This window comes from Protopterus annectens, chromosome 6.part0, assembly GCF_019279795.1.
Source record: "Protopterus annectens isolate FY-2018-M chromosome 6.part0, PAN1.0, whole genome shotgun sequence".
Classification (NCBI taxonomy): Eukaryota; Metazoa; Chordata; order Ceratodontiformes; family Protopteridae; genus Protopterus; species Protopterus annectens.
In genome coordinates, this window is record NC_056737.1 from 1,156,338,525 (window position 1) to 1,156,360,532 (window position 22,008).

The 22,008-nt window shown below is 41.5% G+C and overlaps 1 protein-coding gene across 2 annotated transcripts in view; it reads right to left on the reverse strand.

The window, feature by feature from the left end:
• LOC122804724 (fibroblast activation protein alpha) overlaps positions 1-22,008 on the reverse strand; it is a 1,600,794-nt gene that overhangs the window by 1,268,151 nt on the left and 310,635 nt on the right. For both annotated transcript variants that reach the window (XM_044074776.1, XM_044074777.1), the window contains one exon: positions 13,525-13,620. In XM_044074776.1, coding sequence (XP_043930711.1) covers positions 13,525-13,620 — 96 coding nt within the window. The remainder of the gene's footprint in view (positions 1-13,524; positions 13,621-22,008) is intronic.

Here is a 22,008-nt window from a genome sequence, read left to right on the forward strand (position 1 = left end):
GTCTTCCAGGGACATGTCCCACCATCGCAATCCTGCATACAGCCATGTGCAGAGGATGAGATTCTAACAAACTGTCTCATCAAACAAGTACAACCTGCTCTTTTCAAGAATCAGCCAGGACCAGCATGAGCAGACTGCGCTGTGGCAAGATGTTGTCTGTAGGATAAATGACATAGGCATGCATAACCGGACTTATGAGCAGGTACAATATCACTGCAGTGATTTACTCAGACATGTCCAGCAGCGTGCGTCTGATGTCTGTAGGCAACAGATTGCCACTCATCCCCCCCCCTCACCAGAGTGGAGGAGCTGCTCCTGAGCCAGGGGGCTCCTGGCCAAAAACAACAGCACACATGCATAATCATGGAGGCCGGAGCCGCCCAGCAAGTTCACATGGAGCGTGCAGGTAAGTTGGCTTATCTGTAGACTACTGTTACCTCTATTGTTAGATCATGCATATGTGAGATGTGTACTGTGTAGTTAGAAGATGTGGAGTCTGGTGTTGTTCAATCCTGATAATTTGGAACATGATGTGTAGGCCTGTGACTGTCAACCATTGTGCTACTGGAAGACTGCAAAGCCACAGTAGCAATGCCACAGTTGTTGCCACTGACAAACTGTTTCATATCCTTGTAGGTCCCTCTGGTGTGACAGCAAGGCAGCAGACCCATGCTGGTGAGTGTGTTCTACATTTAATATTGCTAATAAAATGTGCATAACATAGGTGAGGTGTAGGCCATGTACACATGTAACACACCTACGCATAATGCATGCTGTGCATGTTTGCTGTGAGACTATGCACATCTCAGTAATGTGAGTGGCTGCCTCAAACACATGCAATACACAGAGCATACCAAACAATTGTGGCTATACTATAGTGGACATTGGATAGCCAGTCGATACACATGCACATGACATACACAACTCTGTCATACGCAGTACATGTTAATATGCTACACATGGCATATTCAGACACATGTTTAAGGTCACACTCCAGTATCCCAAATGTCATCCACACAGCACACATAATATACCTGAGGGGTAGAGGCCTATCATGGGGCAGTGCGACACTCTCCAACACGCAACACATTCATGTTAGGCAATGCTCCCTATTGAGCACCTTACAAGCCCATGTAACAAGTGGCTGTGAAATAGTGAATGTAGCCATGGTACTGCAGTTCCAGTACAGCATGGTATGTGCCGGTCTGGCACACATTAGTAGCCTTGAGTGACCACATGATGTTGCATGATGTGGCTCATGGTACTACACCCCATCCAGTTACAGTGACCACAGTACCATACATAGCATTAACAGCTATGCACCTCAATGTTGTGTGTGTGCAAACATATGCACCAATACACATTATGCATAGCAATCACCATTTGTACAAAGTGACACACATATGTCATGTAATGCTATTGAGTGTATAGGTCACATGACACACACTGTATGTGTGAAGTTTAACATTGCAGTTGTGTTGTAGCATGTCATGTCATGGCTGGTACTGGCATGTCCACAATATGTCCTACACTCACCATAACCACTGTACAATGGCTATGTTGAGCAATGGTATTCCATCAGGTATATATGCACCACTCATCCTGTGTGTATACACAGCATGCATGTGCTAAACCTGTGTCCATAATCATCTGCTAAAGACACAGACATACTAATCAGAAATGGATATTTATGTGACACACAGATACACATCCAGCCATGGTATGTATACCTGTGAGTGATGGCACACAAGACATTGCAGAGCTTTTAAGACTTGAACAGCAATGTTGTGTCCATGTACACAATGCATTCCAGGGGGAGGCCGATCACTGAACAACAACACACATGCATCAAAGCCATGTATACTGTTATTAGCAATGGCTGTCTACACGCACACTGCATGCTGTTGAGCAACACATGTCCTGGATGCTGACACATGTGATATAACTGTTTGACTTGTGATACTGTACCCCACCATCACCCACTATTGAGTATGTTCTGGATTGCTGGTGGTGTGTGTGTGTGTGTGTGTGTGTGTGTGTGTGTGTGTGTGTGTGTGTGTGTGTGTGTGTCAGTTTTAATGTGGAGTGCATTTGTCTGCATGTGTGCATGCATGCAAGTGTGCATATGTGTAAGTGTGCATGTGTGCCAACATCATGTACAGGTCGTAAAGTGTGCTTCCTGTCTTCCTCTCACAGGTGCTGACTTTGGGCTGGTTCAATGCAGCGGGCAAGCCAATGTAACTGAGCAAAATAGTGATGATGATGATAGGTGTTTTGAGGCACAGGCATGTTTGCCAGGGTCTGTCGGGCCACCAATCGACAGTACACAAGTGTCCACACCATCCATGCACACAGTCATACTGCCAATACATCCATCACCAATGCCCTTAGCTGAGGGACAGCATACAGCCAGCATTGGCCAGGACAGTGTGGTATCCATGGCACATGCATCCCAACACAGCAGCCATACCCAGATGTCTGGAAGGATACCACATAGGCAGATGTCCAGGGGTTCTAGACGGAGCACTGCTGCTCATCATGGAACTGGCAGATGTGCCACAGGTCTGACAATGTCACGCATGTTCCAGGCTGTCATGGAGGCACAGGCACATATGGAATGGTACACCAGACAGGGACTAAGGGCACAGAGGGCACATAACACTGCTTTAACTGACAGTATCCATGACCTAGCAAGTGCCATCCATAATTACACTGAGGTCATGGATAGACGTTGGGGTGAGACATTATATGTCCTCCACAATGTCATGTCCATGTGTAAGGACAGTGCGGGACAGAGACATCGACGTGGACATATGCCAGCAACATCAGCCGCTGGAAGTCGCCGCAGATGTCCAAGTCACAGCCGCACCCATAGTGCCAGTACCAGCCCCAGCAATGTTGGGGGTGGGCTGTTCATAGACCGTCCTAGAAGACCATGTGCACGTGGCTCTGGACAGTCCCAGCAGGGACCTGGGTCCAGTGTACATCCATCTACCTCTGGGGATAGTACCCAGTCTGGCTTAGTACCTGATAGTGTCAGTAGCACCCCTGCCAGGCACAGGTATCATATCCATGGCCAGAGATGGTGATCTGTAAAGCCTGGCAGGTACAGTCTGTGGCTGTCCCACAAATACCTGTATATGGCAGCCACATGGTGGAACTGTGTGCATGCAGACACACACACAGGAACCAGTCACCCAGGGCTAACATACCTGCACACATTACATCAACATTGGCCCATAGCAGTACTCTCAACCCCCCCCCCCCCACACACACACACACACATACATGTCGATTGGATGGCTAACTGTAGGCTTCTGGCAAACCAACAACACACCATGAGCATATGATGAAATCTGTGCCACCTCCTGTCATCTGTAACATCGATGCAGGAACAGGCTACCATGGTGCTGATGCACAGGGTGACTTTATAGCAGTACAGCAATGTTACCATGTTGTCAGCAGTAGAGTGTAATGCTATGCTTGAAGGTGTAGCTGAGTAGGCATGATGCATTAAAGCTATGATTGTCATTGTAGTATTGTATACACCAGTGTTAGTTAAAATAGTGTATTGTCTGCCCACGTGCCACTTGGCTGATGTGTGTAGTATTGGCAGCATGTGTTAGAGAGTGGACAGTATGTGTGGGATGTGTGTAGCACAGATTTGTAGGTGTACATCTGTGAACATGGTGGAGGTGCACTGTCTGCATGTACATGCATAGTGGACACATGGGCAGGGTGACATGCCCTGTATCACACAGTAACACTACATAATTTCTATTGGTGGCCAGTATGCATTGTACTACACACATTTCTGAACCTGACTACACATGTGTGTATGACATGGTTTGACACTGTGCTGTGGGTGATACTGTTACTATCTGTCATTGTTCTGCATTCTGGTGGTATACATAACTTCAACAGCCTGACCATAACCAATCATTAGATGATGTCTTCACAACTGACACACAGCAAAATTTGCATCCTTCAGGTACTATACTATGCCAGTAACCAGTGGTATTCATCTGCACCCATTACTGAGACCACTCCTGTCTTGCATATAGCTCTCTTAGGTACAAGCAATCACAGTAGGGATATGTCCGCCCACATCTGGTAATGCATACTGTGGCCTATAATGCATTCTCCAGATGACACACACATTCTCCACAAGGGTACCATACAGACAGATAACTATTGTCAAACCCATGCTGTAAAGCTATTATCCAAACTAAGCATAGTAATCCACCTTTACAGAACATAGTATCCCCACAGTACCACATAGGTAGTAGCCACCAACATGATGAACAGGTACCGATGTGTACATGCAACCAAGTGTTACGTCATCTCTCCTTTAATAATCACATTTCCTAAGGTTTTTTGAAATACCTCAGTGGATCACATAAGCAATAAGGGGTTTGCATGCATATCCACTAAGGTTGTTGTACATCTATAATGAATAGTCATCATTGACAGACTTTGCTACATTAGAACCGGTCTAACATATACCTCAGCCATAAACCCTCACTCACACAATTCAATAGTAACAGTAATGAGTGTGTGTGACACGGATGACCTAGGCCAGGGATCACTGCAGTTGCTGGAGTTGTCACAAGCATACAGATGTGACCTAAGGTCTGGGAAGCAGCAGCACAATCTGGCAAAGATGACAGTTGTGTCCTTGGAGACAGCAGGGTTCACACACATGCAATAATTGAGGTAACATGTACGTATATGTATTTGCCACACAGCTACCTCACATGTGCAATGCATACTGACATGTCATACAGAAGTAAAGCAAAACCAACTACACATTGACCAACAGTACCACACACAGAGAACACACACTCACCGAGTGCAGGATTCTAACCCGTACCTAGCTACTTCATGATACTAGAGCAGTACGCATTAACATGGCGTGCTATACACATTACTGTGAGTTCTCTTTTCCACAGGTATGTTTGAAGGATGGTGACATCATCAGACATGACAAAGATTAGTATACCACTTTTAAGGTGTATGAGTACTCTCCAAAAAGGTTGCTTCTCTCCAAGGAGATCACACACAAACAGACAGACAGACACACACACACACACACACACACACACACACACACACACACACACACACACTTGTCAAGTGCAGGATTCAAACCTCTACCTAACTGGTTTATGATACTACAGGAGTACGCATTTACACAACGTGCTATATACATTACTGTGAGTTCTACTTTCCACAGGTATATTTGTAGGTTGATGACAACATCAGACTAGACAAAGTGGGTTACATTAGGTGACATTGGGTGGGCTACATAGAAGGAGTGTCTAAACACTTTGGCCATGTGATCATCAAAGAAGAGTGTACTATCTAACCCCAGGGCCTTCATGACTTTTTCCATGCATACTGGAGTACCACCTATGTGGTAATTTGTTTGCGCTTCGTTTTAGCCAAAGGGGATGACTATAAATTCTTTGCCACTCTTCTTGGGGCATTGTTTTGACACCAGGTATCTGTCCCTGTAAGCCCCTTTCTGGAGGATGTGTGTGTCAGCCATAGAGTCGATTATGGACCACAGTTAGCAGTCATCTGCAAACCTGTTCAGCCATACTCCTCCCATGCTTGCCTGTACCTCTGAGCAGTGTCTACTGAACAGGTGGGGTCCCAGGGCCAGGACCTGTGGGATGCCATTTGTGACTGTCTTAGAGTCTGACATAGCACCCACAACTCAGAACATGTGTGTTTGATCTGTGAGCCACTTGGCCACACATCCTGTGACATAGCTGTTGATGTTCAGGCTGGTAAGTGTGTCCATGTTGACAGAGTGGGGAATGGTGTAAAAAGTCCTTAGTGAGGTCCAGGTGGGCTGTGTGGACTACTTTCACCTCCATCTATGTCCTTGGTAACTGTTTGCAGTAAGTCAACTATATTTAGGAGGCAGGGTCTGCCTTTAACAAGGCGGGGTTGTGTAGAGTCCAGTGTCTGGAGGTCCCCAATGTCACTGTTTATGGGTTCCATGACATTTTGCTCAATAGATTTGTAGACCAGGCTGAGTAGACATATAGGGCAATGGTTTCCAGGTTCTGTTGTGGCACCCCCTTTGTGGGGCTGGATGACTGTTGGTGTATGCCATTCTTTGGGTACATACCCTGTGGTACGATTGAGTCTGGCCAGTGAATGTAGGTGAGGGTGTGGTTCCTTTTGTGCCTAGTGTAAGATGCAGCCTGGGACACCATCCAGTCCCATTGATGCTGTGTTCTTGGCTTTGGAGAGGGCTGTCCTTACCTGCATGTCCATGATGTCTGGGGCTCTGCATCCTTCTGTGATGGACACAGGCCCTTTTGGGGGTGATGGGGGGAAATTTGCACTGAACTTGTCCCCCAGAATGTGGACAATGAAAGTTGGTTCAGTGTATTCCTTGCCATTTGTCAGTAGCTGACAGCATATTTGGAAGTTGACACCTACATGTGTGGTATAGCTACTGCAGGCTTTGTGGTTGTCATTCTTACAATCCTTGGCAATTTGTCTTTTGAAAGTGTCCTTGAATTATTTTATGAGCAATCATTGCTTCTTCCTAATAATGATCAGTGATGCCTTTCCTTTAGTGAAGTTGCTTCTATCAGGTGTTAGTTTCTTCCTTCTGTTGTCTAGCTTGTTTATGGGCAACGACCACCAGATGGTTTTCTTATTTTTGGAGAAGTGCATCTTGGTTTTATTTGTGATGTGTCGATCCATGCATCCCTGTAGATGCTCATAGGATTCACTTGTAACTGATTCAGCAGATTGTATACCATTATCCTACAGCAAGAGGTATTTTGAACTTTCCACTTTTGTCTTGGGACGTGTGCAGTTTGCTTTTGAAAATGTCTTCACGGTGGTTTCATTGACTAGGTGAGGGGGGCATGATGTGGATGTCCAGTGTGATTACTTTATGATCTGATATTACCAGTGCAGGCTTTATCTCTGTTGTGGAACACTGTTACCCCATGTTGGTGATGATCATGTCCAGTATGGTGTCACCTCTAGTGGGCATGGTGACCAGCTGTTCCAGGGTGTTAGATCTTTTAAACTCTAGGAAACATTGGGCAAAGGACGTTGTAAACAAGTAATTCTCACACTCACTGTTTGGGTAGTTGTAATCACCTCATATAATGGTATTTGAAAGGACCTCTATATTTTCAACTGTTCTCAGGAATACTGAGTGAGGTTTCTGTGACAAGGTAGGTGATCTGTAGCAGGCTACAATCTGATGAGCATCTTTGCCCAATGTTAGTTGCACTTGCATAGTCTCCAAGGCCTCATGCTGTGCCACTAACCTGAAGGTGTGGGTATCTATATGGTAAATGGGTACACCCCTTCCTTTTGTATTTCACTCATGGTTTTGGGTCTGAAGGTCAGGGGGATTGTGAGTGTTTTACGTGGAGCATGTCCAACATCTCTGCATTTGACATACCTTTGTATGTTAGCCAGTGAACACATCTGTGTAGGTGATATGCAAGGGAGTACAGAAGGAGCATTTGAGATGGTCTGTGTATGGCATGTATTTCTGGCCACTAATGCTCTTTGTGAGGTATTGCTGCAGGCTTTACAGTTGTTGTAGTTGTCTTGTGAGGTACATAGCAAAAGTGGCGTTGTACTCTATTATATTTCTGAGTGATGAGTAGTGGGGAACAATGTCCTCTTCTATCCTGCATGAGACACATTTTGTGATGAGGTGTGCCACATAGCAGGGTTTCCTGACTACTGTGGGGATGTGATTATCACACTCGTGTCTAGTGTACACCTGTGACCCAAGGTCCCTTGTCACACTTTCACTGTTAAGTATACTACCGCCTATGTTGTAGTTCTTGGCTACAGAGGTTTGAACAAAGAGGGTGACAATGCACATTTTGCCATTGAGCTGGAGCCCATGGCTTTGACAACAGCCATCTGTCTCAGTGAGGCCCTTTTGTAGGATGTCCACATCTTTAGCATTTACAATTATGGCTTCTAGTTTGCAGTCCTCTGGTAACTTCTGTAGCCACAGCCCTTCCATGTTAAAGTTTACTTCAGGGAAGTAGATACTAAACAGGACAAAACACAGGACTGGACCTTGTGGTACTGCACTCATCATTGGTCCAAAGTCATACTTGGAGTCTGCTACTTTCACAGTGTGTGTTCTGTCAGTAAGCCTGTTGGCAACCCATCTTGTGACATAGCAATTTATATCTAGTTTAGTGGGTTTATCTATATTTACAGAGTGTGGGGTGGTGGTGTAAGCCGTGGCAGGATCAACATAGGCTGTGTGAACCACCTTATCCTTGTCAACAGTTCTGTTGACTGCGTCAATGTCATCTATCAGGTTTAGGTGACATGATCTGCATTTTACAAACCCAACATGGTTGTGGTCCAGGGTTTGGGGATTATATATGTAATTGTTTATATGTTGTATGATGATACATTCCATGGCCTTGGAGACAGGGCTCGTCAGGCTAATGGGGTGCTATTTTCTGGGGTCCGTGGTGTCTCCACCCTTGTATAGTGGGATAACCGTCACTGTGCACCATTCAATGGGCACAAAGCATGAGGTGAGGCTATGACTGCACATGGTACGTCAATGTGGTGCCTGTTTGTTCTGTGGTTTGTGTGGAACACAGCCTGTGAAGTTATCTGGTCCCATGGCTGTTGTGATACTGGCTTTGGAGAGTGTTTTTTACCTGTTCAGCCGTGATGACAGCAACTTTGCAGTCTTCCATTATAGAGGTGTGCTCTTTCATGGGTGAGAGGGGGGTACAGTTAACAGTGGTCCTATCTGCCAGGATGTTGGCAATATCAGTTGGGTCTGTATATTTACTGCCATTGAGCTGTAACTCAGTACAGATCTGAGTGTGGCCATGACACAGACCTGTCCGTTGGGCAGAGATCTCCTGAGTACACAGTATGCAACAGAGTACAGATTGGGTTACATTCAGTCTTGTTGCATGGGGCAACTGTTTGAGGCCAGTAATCCTCTTGATAGGGTACTTCAGTGGTCTTTCTGGCTGTTGAATGTGCCTAGTCTGATTCATCGCAGGTGTGTTGTGGTACTCTCTCATGGGTCTGATGACTGCTGAGTACTGGGAACCTCCTTTGACCTACATGCACAGACCTTGGCAGTTTATGTGAACACATAGCATGATTTTCTGACAACTTTGTGAATGTGTTTCTGGAAGTAGAGATGTCTATCCACATTTGTCCATAGATCCCTTATTATCACCTCCATATTTGGCATGTGTGTGAGCATGCCCAGTATGACCTTTCAATGTGATGCTGAATGAAATCCACTACATTTGTTGGAGTGTGTGAGCACGACCAGTATAGACATTTACACTATATGAGTATGGAAAGTCAAGCTATATCTTTACAGCAGGGTTCACCTTTGTGTCATAGATCAACAGGGATCATGCTGTGCCTGCAGGGCTTCCATGAGACACTTTGCATAGACTTATCAACATTTCTACATACAGGGGGGACAGATATTCTTTGTACATTTCTACCCAGGGGCACACTTGATTGTTACTGTGGATGTACATAGGATGAGGGTTTCACCTGACACTTATACACATTTGCTATGCCTGCACTGCTACGTACCGTACACCATTTCAGTCTGTACTGTTGCCTATCATACTGGCTTGAGGCATACTACTGTGCTACAGATCCTAGCATTAATGTCACATATATTAGATTGCGACTTCATAGCCTACACAACCCACATCACACCACCTGGCCTGATGTTCATTGTCTGCATAGGCCTGTGGGGGAGATTACCCATATGCCTCTTTAGGGACATGATACAGCATTTCTTTGTGTTTGCATTACTGTACAATTGTCCTGCTGTGTCTGTGTTTCTTTGTGTTTGCATTACTGTACAAGTGTCCTGCTGTGTCTGTGCCACTGAAATGCTATCATGGCTTAGTGGTTCAGTACTGTGACTATAGTGCACAGTATCCTGGGTTCGAGCCCTGTCACTGCTTTTTATTTTCATGCTGGGCAGAGCAGATTGCTTAAGGAGCAGTAAAGCAAATATGAGCATGTTTACCTGACTTTGCTCAACTTTGTACGACTTTGCCCAACCTTGGCCAACATTGCTCAACGTTGCCCAACATTGTGCTAGTTAGCACGGGCGATTTTGTTTACATATACTAAATATTGTTAGATGCTGCTTAGCACTGCTTCATACTGCTTAAAACATGGCAATCATGCCTCCGGTGGTGGTGCTGCAGGGCTGCCTATGTCAGATGCACATACTACACTCCCTATACATGTTTGGAAACAGGTAGTGTCAAGTTAGGCATCCCTTTTATTTTATGTGCGAATCAGACAGAGGTATAATTTCCAGGGTTCCTATTGAGCCAGTGTATGTGCTATACATTGCCTCTTTGCCAAGGCATACTGGGCACACCTCCTTCTGCCTACTGGGGCAGGCTCAGGTTGTTCCTCCTCCGAGTCACGCTGTACCTGTGCAGGCCTTGGCAATGGTGGGGGGCTGTTTGGCCCTGCCCCATGCTGTTCCTGCTGCAGCTGTTTTTGCAGGATCATATTGTGTAACATGGCACATACCATGACAATTTGGGTACATGTAGTTGGTGAGTACTGCAAGGCTCCACCGGATGTGTCCAGGCACCAGAACCATGACTTGAGCATCCCAAACACATGCTCGATTACATTTCATGTTTGTGCGTGTGCCTCATTAAAGAGTTCTTGTTCAGGTGTGTGTGCATTTCTGATGGGTGTTTTGACAGAAGAAAGAGAGGCCAACTGGATTATCAGACTACATGCTGATGTGGGTAAAGGTCTGAATGAAAGGGTTTCTTTGAAGCCCTTTCTTCGGACCAAAAGGTTGAAGGTTAGATAGATGTTACTAGTTACATCTTTTTTCATATATATACATTTCTATTTTTATATATATATATATATATATATATATATATATGTATATATATATATATATATATATATATATATATATATATGTGTATATATATATATATATATATATATAGTTTTATTATTTGTGATTTTTTTTCAATAGTTTTTATATGTTAGGTACATGAAGTCAATAATCGTAATTAGGATAATGTTTCTGACTTCTGAAGGTTGTTTTTTGAGTGTTCATTTAAATGTATTTTTAGATTGTTTATTCATTTTTAGGAATAGTTTGATGTTTAAATGATGTAATGGAATTTATATGTGATTTTATAATGCACTTAATAATTAATGAGCCATTCATGATATGTAAGAATCTGATTGGTGATACATGTTTTTGAAATGGATGTTTGGTCTTCACTCAGTTATATGGTCTGAAGAAGCTAACTTGTGAAAGCGCTAACCTACTGAGTGCACTAATAAACAACAATTTTGATTTTTACTACAGACTGGTTACTCCTTGGATTTTATATAATCTTGCAACATTTCCTGGACTGAACTCTGCATGGTAGCTGTTGCTTTAGACTGTGTTTTGGTGATATTTCCTATTTTCTTAAGCACAGCTTCTACCCCCTGGATTTTAGCCTGCTTTTCTGTTGTATATATATATATATATATATATATATATATATATATATATATATATATATATATATATATATATATGTATGTGTATATATCTATGTATGTGTATATATGTATATATATATATATATATATATATATATATATATATATATATATATATATACACACACATGCGCACACACAAACAGCACAAATTATGTTCTGATTATTATACAGAATTAAGTCATTACTGGTAACAGACTACAACAATTGTGTCTATATTACACAATCAAAATCCCATTTCCAAGAACACCACAAGACTGATATGTATAGCGCCAACTACAGTAACAGCGAACGTTCAAAACCGCAAAACACGAACTGTCTAAGTGTCATGGTTGGCCCATCTGCGGTATAGCTCTGTAAGGTAAGTGCGCGATAGTTATGGACCTTAGGATTAGGGTGCAGTTTAAGGTAAGTGCATAGACAGTAATGTATGTAAGGTTTAGTGTGGGGTTAGAAGAAGTGTTTTGTTAGTGTATGTATGTGTTTTATTTATTATGTTTGGGTATGTAGTATGTAGCGCACGGTGGTTTAGGGGGTCCGGCATATTTGTGGTTCATGCTATGTGTGTCGGTGTTGTGATGTTCGATTATACAGGTTTTCGATGTTGTAATATAGACCCCAATAATTGGAGGCCTTTCCAGCGTTTACATTACCACAGAGTAAAGTGTGGAACTCCTACATTAAAAGCAAGCTCTAAAGACAACAACAATTTTTTATTCATATGTTATCTCTACCAATATTTATTTTTGATTCCTTCGGTTGTGACTATAAAACAAAACATTTGCAAATACTTCTCAAGGAGGCAGAGCATTGAGAAACATTGACAGAATTTGAAAATGTATGAAACAGAGACAAACCAGTTGTAATGAGAAGCTGAAAAATTAGAAAGATGTTGATTCAATATTACCTTCAGGTCATTATACACATTAAAAAATAAAGGTACTAGGGTCAGCCAAATGTCCCCTAACGGATGTCAGTCAATATGTTTCTGTGATTTGAATTAGTAATTAATTAGTACTTTGCAACCACTGCAGCAAATCTTTAGAACATCAACTATAATTACAGTGTGGCTGTGTTTTGTTGTTCTTTTCAGCAAAGTAAAATACATTTAAATGTATATACAAGAGGGCATGCATTTATGGGATGACAGACTTGCTCTTTTGCTAATGATAATACTAAGCTGATGGTTAGATAGCTGATAGTAATGCGTACATCACTCTGCTTGTACTGTTAAAAATTATTTGCTGAAAGTGTACACATCTTTCTGCTTTTTTCCTTTGACTCCCATCAAATAAATTTCTTCTGACCATGACAGGTCTGCCAGAAGAGTGATTGGATCCAAACAGTTTTTCAAAATGAAAACTGCAAAAGCATGCCAATGTACATATCACCTCTTCGAATTAAGAGAAATTATATCACTCAGAAGCATATAAAAATTATGTATGTATTAACTATTGTCAAACATATGAACATTGCAGCAATGTATCAACCAATGTCAAAAGTTAACGTAGTAAGCAAACCTGTATATTAGGAACCAATACATATTATGTCACAATATATCATGTCAAAAGGAATGTACTATATAAATATCAAACTACTGATACTAAGATCTCACTTTTCAAATGGTCAATAATGTAACTGTGACTAACATACATGTGTTGCATTAATGTAACTGTGACTAACATACATGTGTTGCATTAATGTAACTGTGACTAACATACATGTGTTGCATGCTGCTCTTCCCTGAATTTAGGTCATGACTGAAAACGGTCAGACTGACCACCCTTCCACCCCTTTAATAAATTCAAATATGTTAAGTAAAAACTCTTTCTTATAAAAAGGTATCTTGCAAGCTTTTTTCATAACATGCTGAGATCCGTAATTATGTGCTGTCACTTGTGAACATTTCTTATATAATATCATATACCTATTAACGTTCTTGAATAAAGTTCTTACCAGATATCCAGTCCACATAATACATTTTATAACCAAGTGTATTTTGGAGATAGTCTGTCATTGTATATGTTTGATTCTTGCCATCAGAACTAGAGTCTGTTAAAAAAATGACATTAAAAAAAAATTAAGTACATTTTTCAGATAAACATGTGACACTAACATACCTGCATCTTTATTAACATAATTAATAGCTACAAACGAATGTATATTACTAATTACTAACTTAACAGACCTTTATGAATAAAAGGGAGATAGTTATTTCTCATTGTTAATAGGAAGTTACACTGTTTTTTGTTAGAAAACATTAGACAGACCTCTGAGCAAAGGAAATTAACTTGTGTGGCAATGGGAACTTATAGCATCCATTAAAGATATCAGAGTACTGAGTCTGATTTTGGATAGCTTGTGTGGGGGGTTTTATTGCATTATGGAAACAGGACAGCTTTGAGAATGCTTAGCATATAATTCAGTTTGTTTCAGTTGTAGAACAGTATGCCATTTCTTGGTTGTTGTATTTCCAGAAGATCTTTTATGTAGGCAAACCAAAAAAAGAAAAAAATATGGAGCTCACTATATGGTTGCATAACGTGGTGGTCTGCTGCTACAGGAATGGATGCCTTTGACTGGTAACATCTGTTTCTCAAGAAAGAATACAAGATTTAAAAGGAAAATAAAATATTTCACCATAAAACAAGATTTAAAAGGAAAATAAAATATTTCACCCAATCACTTTTCCCAAGTTTTCTCTGCCTGCTCTTGCAAAGAAGAGTCACATGTAACCACCTTGTCTTACTCTGTTTCTTTGTCCTTTCTTTCTAAATATGACAATAGATCTAACCCATGAATGTCTACTAACGCAGATAATTTCTACACCTTGTATATGGTAAATTGACTTGCTGTCTGCCACTCTTGTGGTGAGGCAACATTTTTCACAGCCATCTAACCTTTCTGTTCAGTCTATAACATACACCTTATTTGCACCTTGTTGCTTGTAACACATGCTTGGAAGTGTATAACATGACCTTTGCTCTCCTCGAAAGACCAGTAAATCTACTAACTTACACTAGACCTGCATGAGCTAGTTTCATTAAATGAAATTGGAGTCAAACCATAAAAAGTTCTTAAAAATCTTCATGGTGTGACCTGTGGAACCTTCCATGTACATAGAGAAACACCATATGAATCAAATGCATGTGTATCTAATTATAATCGTAACTGTTATGTAAATTTTAAACCATTTGCAACCCCCTAAAGACATGAATAAGGGTAACACTCCGAGTCCTCAACCAGAAACTGTATAGCTGTCCACAGTCATTCCTGGGCACTGATCACAAGTGTCAGTACCCCCACAACTCACCAATTCTTTTCTCTCTCCATGCATTAACATTAACCCTAACATTTGCCCTAAGTTAAACTAAACAGAGCTATAACTGTAACCCTAATCCTAGCTGCTAGAGGTAGGGGTATGGCAAAGTTAGACCACCCCCTAAAAGTGACACAAAAGTATCTGTAACCATAAATCTAAATGAAGGTCATGCCTGTGGAATGGTTGTGTTTTGAGACATGTTTAGCTTAAGGCTTCATTTATAATAAGGGCTTAATCCAATCACAACCATAAGTATAAATGTTTACTTCAGAGTTATGGTCAGAGTAAAGCCACAAATTAGTTAGTTAGCTGCTGCTGAATCAGTTCTTTGTGACCTGATCAACATATGTGAAAAATTGTCCTTGGGGAAAAAATTATGTAGAGAAAGTTACACACACACACATATTATATATATATACACACACACACACATATATATATATATATATATATATATATATATACACACACACACACATATATATATATATGTATGTGTGTGTGTGTGTATATATATATATATATATATATATATATATATATATATATATGTATATATATGAAAATAATATGTATTTGGTTTAACTTCACTCACTAAGAAGCAACAAAAATGCATATCCATATTTAGAACAATCATAACACAAGCACTCAGGTCACGCCAAGGCAAGTACAAATATGACTCAGTCATTGTCCATGCTGGTCTGAATGACCTGAGACGTATCTCCCTGGACTACATGAAAAGAGACATAGAGGAGCTCTCTGAGCATGTAGCCCAGGCCGGTATGACCCTGACCTTGAGTAGCATCTTACCCTCACCAAGAATGATGCCACAATATGAAGACAAGATGATCAATTTCAACAATTGGCTTAAGTATTGGTGTCATTCAAAGGGGATCCAATGCCTGTCAGCCTGGGATGACATGCTCGACAAGCCACGATGCTTCGCTAGGGACGGCTTGCACCTGTTACTCCTGGACTTTCGGATATTGGCAAAGGCTCTTGCTACCCCCATAGTGCATTTTTTAGGCAAGGCTCAAAAGACAAACCCACCTCCATAGGTATCACAAGGGATAAGAAACTAAGAGTAATGCTACTCAATTCCAGAAGTCTAAACATCAAGATGCATGCACTCGAAACTCTCCTTAGCATGGAGAACATCGATATCTATGCAGTAACAGAAACCTGGTTCAAGGCTCCCGAGAGCACCCCAGCACTACCAGGTATACCTCATACCATGCTTTTCGGCCCCAAAACTTGGACCGAACCACAAAAGGAGGGGGAGTATCAATATTCGTCAAAGATACCCACACCTCCAGGTTGGTGGCACAGCACGAAGCATCAGAGACTATCCACGTGCAACTAACAGTGGGTAAAACTGCCTTCCAGTTTATAGCCTGCTACAGACCACCCTCCCAAACCCAGGAACCCCACTCGGCCTTCCTGAGAACACTGGAAAATATGAAGGTCTCTCCAAACAGCATTATATTGGGCGACTTCAACTACCCAAACATAGACTGGGAGCATTGCTCTAGCTCCAACAACCTAGCCCAAAGGTTCCTAGAATTTATAAACTCAAATGCTATGGAACAACTTGTTACCACTCCCACAACAGGGGAAAACATACTGGACCTGATCATCACCAACATGGGGACTCTATGCTCCAGACCAGAAGTGTATCCCTCACTGGTAAGATCAGACCATAAACTAATCTCACTGGATATTCACATCCCGACTCCACCCCCTGCCCTGAAAACCACAGTGAAAAACTTCTCTAAAGCAAATTTCACACTCCTCAAAACCGCAGAATCCTTTATAAATGCATTCTATGAACACCTTCAGGAATGCATGGATCATGCAAGCCCAAATAAAACCAAGACCCAATCCTCCAAAGGCAGACGTCCTGTCTGGTGGACCCCAGCCATAAACAAACTATACAATAGAAGGAGGAAGCTACTACATGATAGAGCAAAATCCCTAAAAGGGAAGGCATCTCTGATCAGTATTAGCAAAAAACTACGGGCACTCAAAATAGTCTAAGGCCAGCTTCGAAAGAAAAATTGCACAGGACACTAAGGATAATCACAAGGCTTTCTTTAGTTATGTTAGGAACCTGGGTGGTAATTCCCAGATATGCTCAGAATTAGTCCAAAATGACAAAAAATACACCGAACCCACAGACATTGCCAACATCCTAGCTGGCAGGTTCAGCGCAAACTCCTCCCCCTCCCCACCAAAAGGGCAAATATCTATCCCAGCAGAGTGCTGCCCCCCTGACATCTCAGATGCTCAGGTAAGAGCCGCCCTCTCCAAAGCAAAAAACACAGCATCAGTGGGACCAGATGGTGTCCCGGGCTGCATCCTACATGAACTCCAAGAGCTAAACCCAAACATAAAACTACTGTTCAGTCTCAGCCTTACTACAGGATATGTACCCAAAGAGTGACGTACAGCAACAGTGGTCCCTCTCCACAAAGGTGGTGCCTCAACGGATCCTGGAAACTATCACCCCATAAGCCTGACTAGCTTGGTCTGCAAAGCTATGGAAAGGATCATCATGGACCTCATAAATAACACTGGATCCTACCCAGTTCGGCTTTGTTAAGGGCAGATCCTGCTTCTTAAACCTGGTTGATTTCTTTTGAAACAGTCACCAAGGCCATTGACGAGGAGAAGGTGGTCCACACAGCCTACCTGGACCTCGCAAAAGCCTTCGATACAATACCCACTCGGGCATTATAGATAAGCTCACCAGCTTAAATATAAATCCCTATATCACTAGATGGGTTGCAAACTGGCTCAAGGACAGTACCACCATGGTTTGAATTGCTGGAGCCATGTCAGACTCCAAATCAGTTACAAGTGGCATCCCACAAGGCTCAGTCCTGGGACCTCTCTTGTTCGGTATATATTTCTCGGAGGTACAGGCCAACACGGAAGGACTGTGGTTGACCAATTTCACAGATGACTGCAAACTGGGCACCATAATCGACTCTCCAGCTGACACAAGCATCCTCCAAAAGGGCCTCATAGAAACAGACAACTGGTGCCAGAGCCATGGCCTCAAGCTAAACGCCAGAAAGTGTATAGTCATCCCCTTTGGCAAAAACAAAGTTCCACAAATTACCACATAGGTGGTAATCCATTAAGTACAGAAGAAGTAATTAAGGACCTGGGGACCCAAGTTGATAGCAATCTCTCATTTGACAACCACGTGGCCAAAGTGGTTAGAAAAACATTTTATATAGCCCACCTAATCATGAAGGGATTCACATCTAGATCAGGGGAGGTCATCATGCCTCTTTACTCATCCCTCATCAGGCCCATAATTGAGTACAATGTCCCTTTTGGGATGTACCTTACCAGACACCTGCAGCAACTGGAAAGACCCAAAAGTACCTCACCAAGAGGATCAAAGGGCTCAAACAGATGCCATATGCTGCCCGGTTAAAGAAACTCCAGCTCTCCTCAGTGGCATACCGCCTGCTCAGAGGCGATCTGTGCCTGACGTATAAAGCCATGTCCAACCCGGAATTAATGGACATGCTGCACCTCAGAAAATCCAAATCCCATCGAGCTACGCGCTCGAGAGACTTGAATCTCAGCACTGAAATAAATAGGACATGCTGGAGGGACAGATTCATAACCCAGAGGCTCCCTTCACTCTAGAATAAAATCCCAGTCCAGGTTAGGCAGAGTCCCTCATTGACTCTCTTCAAGAGGAATCTTGATGAGTGGATGGGAGATCGTAGGTTTACCCCGGGTATCACTTCTGTGTCACTGTTAGACAGAGGCACAGTATACTAATAAAAGGGCATAGCAAAATTAATTTAAAATGGGTGGCAAAAGCCAAATACACTCTGGCTAGGCTTATAAATGCCCTAGGGCAGATAGCCTAGTATGAACCTATGAACCTATATTATTGGTTGAATGTTAGTAATTCTCAATTATACAATGACTGGCCACTAATATTCCAAAACGTGCATGCTGATTGGCCAGCCCAACCAGCGTGCCTGTTGTAAATCCCAGAATATACCAACGGAAAAAGGTCTGGTCACTGGACTTCTTTCCGTTCATATATTCTATAACTTTTATTTATTTTTCAATAAAAACTAAATAAAAAAATGTAAAGTCCAGACTCCAGACATACCAGAGAGGCAGCATGGAGGAAATACAAAGAAAATTAGGCACTTTTATTTAAAACTAAAGACACATACCTGATTTTCGTTGCATTAACTCTATTCGGTCTCTCTCCTACCCCTAAAGTAGCCCAAACTTTTTTTTAATAATAAAATAAAAAAAAAATAAAAAAACGGAGCAATGGAATTTTTCTTTTCTCTGTTGCTCCATTTTCAAAGCATTGATGTAGTGGGTATGCATGGGAATGCAAGTCCCAGTACATCAAAACAAGGCAGCAAGATACCACCAGCCTCAGAAAGACAGTACTGCACCATTATACAAAGGCATTATTTAAGAACATTAAGTATTTTTTTCTTAAATAATGTCATTGTATAATAGCAATAACTGACTCTGTGGTTGTGGTATATTGAAATTTACCCACAGTTGGCTTTATTCAATCCACGCCAACATTCGGTAACTCTTCAATATAAAGCCAAAATCCCCTCGCAAGTACGGCAAGTGCACAGGCCCAATAAACTTCAAGAAAATTCAAAAATAAAGGCGAGCACTGAATGTGGTTAAAATTGCTCAATTTAATTCAATTTTGTTCAACCATAAATCACCAAAAGGGTAAGGCAGGACCCTCTAGCCCCACAAAAATTACAACCCAACCAGTTTTGGCTGAAGTGGCCTTCCTCAGTGTCAAACAGAACATGATTACATCCACATAATTTATACAAATTCATTAATTAAAAACAGTTGGTTATTGGCTGATTATAAATGATCATTTAATACAGGCTGAAAAAGCCCACCTAATTTAATAATCCACTTCTTCTCTTTAGAATTGACAATTGTATGCCACCCAGATTTATTTGTCACCAAATATTTTATCAATGACAGTAAATCTGTATGAAGCATTAGCATGTTTTAAGTGTGTGTTTATATAGTGCACTTGATTGTCTCTTATTCCTGATATCACTCAAATGTTCACTAATCCATAAACGCAGGGGTCTAGGTGCTTGGCCAATGTAAAAGGCAGAACATGTACATGTTACTAGATATATTACCCAGTGAGACCCACAACTGGCTAGAAATTTAATATCATAGGCCAATGCAGTATTCCTACTGCTGAACTGTTTAGTTTTATTCACTCTAATGCAGTGTGTGCAGTGCCCACAAGGTACACAACCACATAGCACCTCCCCTGTAATGGTACACTGCTGTTGTGCTGTGGAGACCCCCCTGATGATGCTTATAATGAATTAAATAGGAGCCAAGTGTCTTCCCTCTCCGGAACGAAAAAAGGCATCTATTGCCTAAAATATCAGCCTATGATCCAATAGCAATATGTTCCAACGCATGTTAATGATATCCATAAATGCCCCCGTATTACATCCATATGTGGTGACTAACCTCAGATCCAATGTCTTATCAGATGGATGGTCCTTGTATGTCAACAAATCTTTCCTATCCTGGCTAGAGGCCCAGTTACTAGGAGTAATAATATTACCATATTTATAACCCTGATTTTTAAATCTTTGTACCAGATCACTCCTATACTGTTCATATTTCCCCGTATTTGAACAAGCACATTTGACCTGAAGGAACTGTAATTTGGGGATGTTTCTGATATGCTGTGGGTGAAAGCTGGTCGCATGGAGTAATGAGTTGTATTGTGGGTATTTCAGAAAAATTTCACTGTCTAGGGCATTGTCCAGCTTCCTTGTAATACAGAAATCCAGAAACGTAATCTGGTCTATAAGGTAATGTACCATGAATTGGATTCCCCATTTGTTCCCATTTAAATATTCTACAAATTCCTGAAGGTATGTACTATCAGCTCTCCAAACCAACCAACAATCATCCAGATAACACCTCCAAATATCAATTTCCTCCAAATACAGATTATGCCCAGGGCCATGAATGAGCTGATCCTCCACTTAGACCATAAATAAATCCACATAACTGGAGGCAAAAAATGTCCTCATTGCTGTACCCTGTATTTGCCAATAGTACTGTTCCTTAAAGTACAAAACATTTTTGGTTAAAACATGCTCTGCTAAACATACCAAAAATGTACTGAATCCAGGCTGATAAAGTTCACTTTTCTCTAACCAGTATTGTAATGCACAAAGGCCAGCCCAATGAGCAATGTTGGTATAAAGAGCAGTGACATCAAGTGTACAGAGGAGTCAGCCCAGTTCTAATTGCATATTAGAAATAATCCCCAAAAACTGTGTGGTATCCTGTATGCGTAACCTAATAAATTTCAATAATGGTTGCAAATACGTGGTTAAAACCTGTGAAAGTGGTTTGGTAAATGACCCTCTACCTAATACAATGGGTCTCCCTGTTGGGTTATGTAAATCCTTTTGTATCTAGGGCAGAAGATATAGATATTGGGATTTGGGATCCTGTACTGTTAGATGATATAAATCGGAATCCATAATAATACCCTCATCCCTGGCTTGCTTTAAAAAATATCTATTTCTGCCTTGAACCTAAAGGTTGGATCTAAGGGAATGACCATATAATACCAGCCGTCTCTAGGTTCCTCTTTGGCTTCATTATAGTACATCCCCCAGTCCATAACTACCACAGCTCCTCCCTTGTCAGCAGGTAAAAATCACTAAGTTCTTATTGTTTTGTAAATTGGAAACCATCTGTGATTCATTCTTTGAGAGATTATGAGGTGATGTACAATGTTTATGAGCATGGAAATGTAAATCTTTGAGAACACTGGATTGGAAGGAAGCCACCTGTTATTGCATGGGTGGAATAAAAGAGGACTTGTGAAATTTAAAGGAATTGGTATTAATACCAGTAGTTTCACCATCAAAAAACAAAAAACATGGATGAAATAAAAGTGGACTTGTGAAATTTAAAGGAATTGGTATTAATACCAGTAGTTTCACCATCAAAAAACAAAAAAAATCTTAAATTAAGTAGATGACAGAATGTTACTACATCTTGTGCCAAGGAATCTTCGGATACAAAAAAAA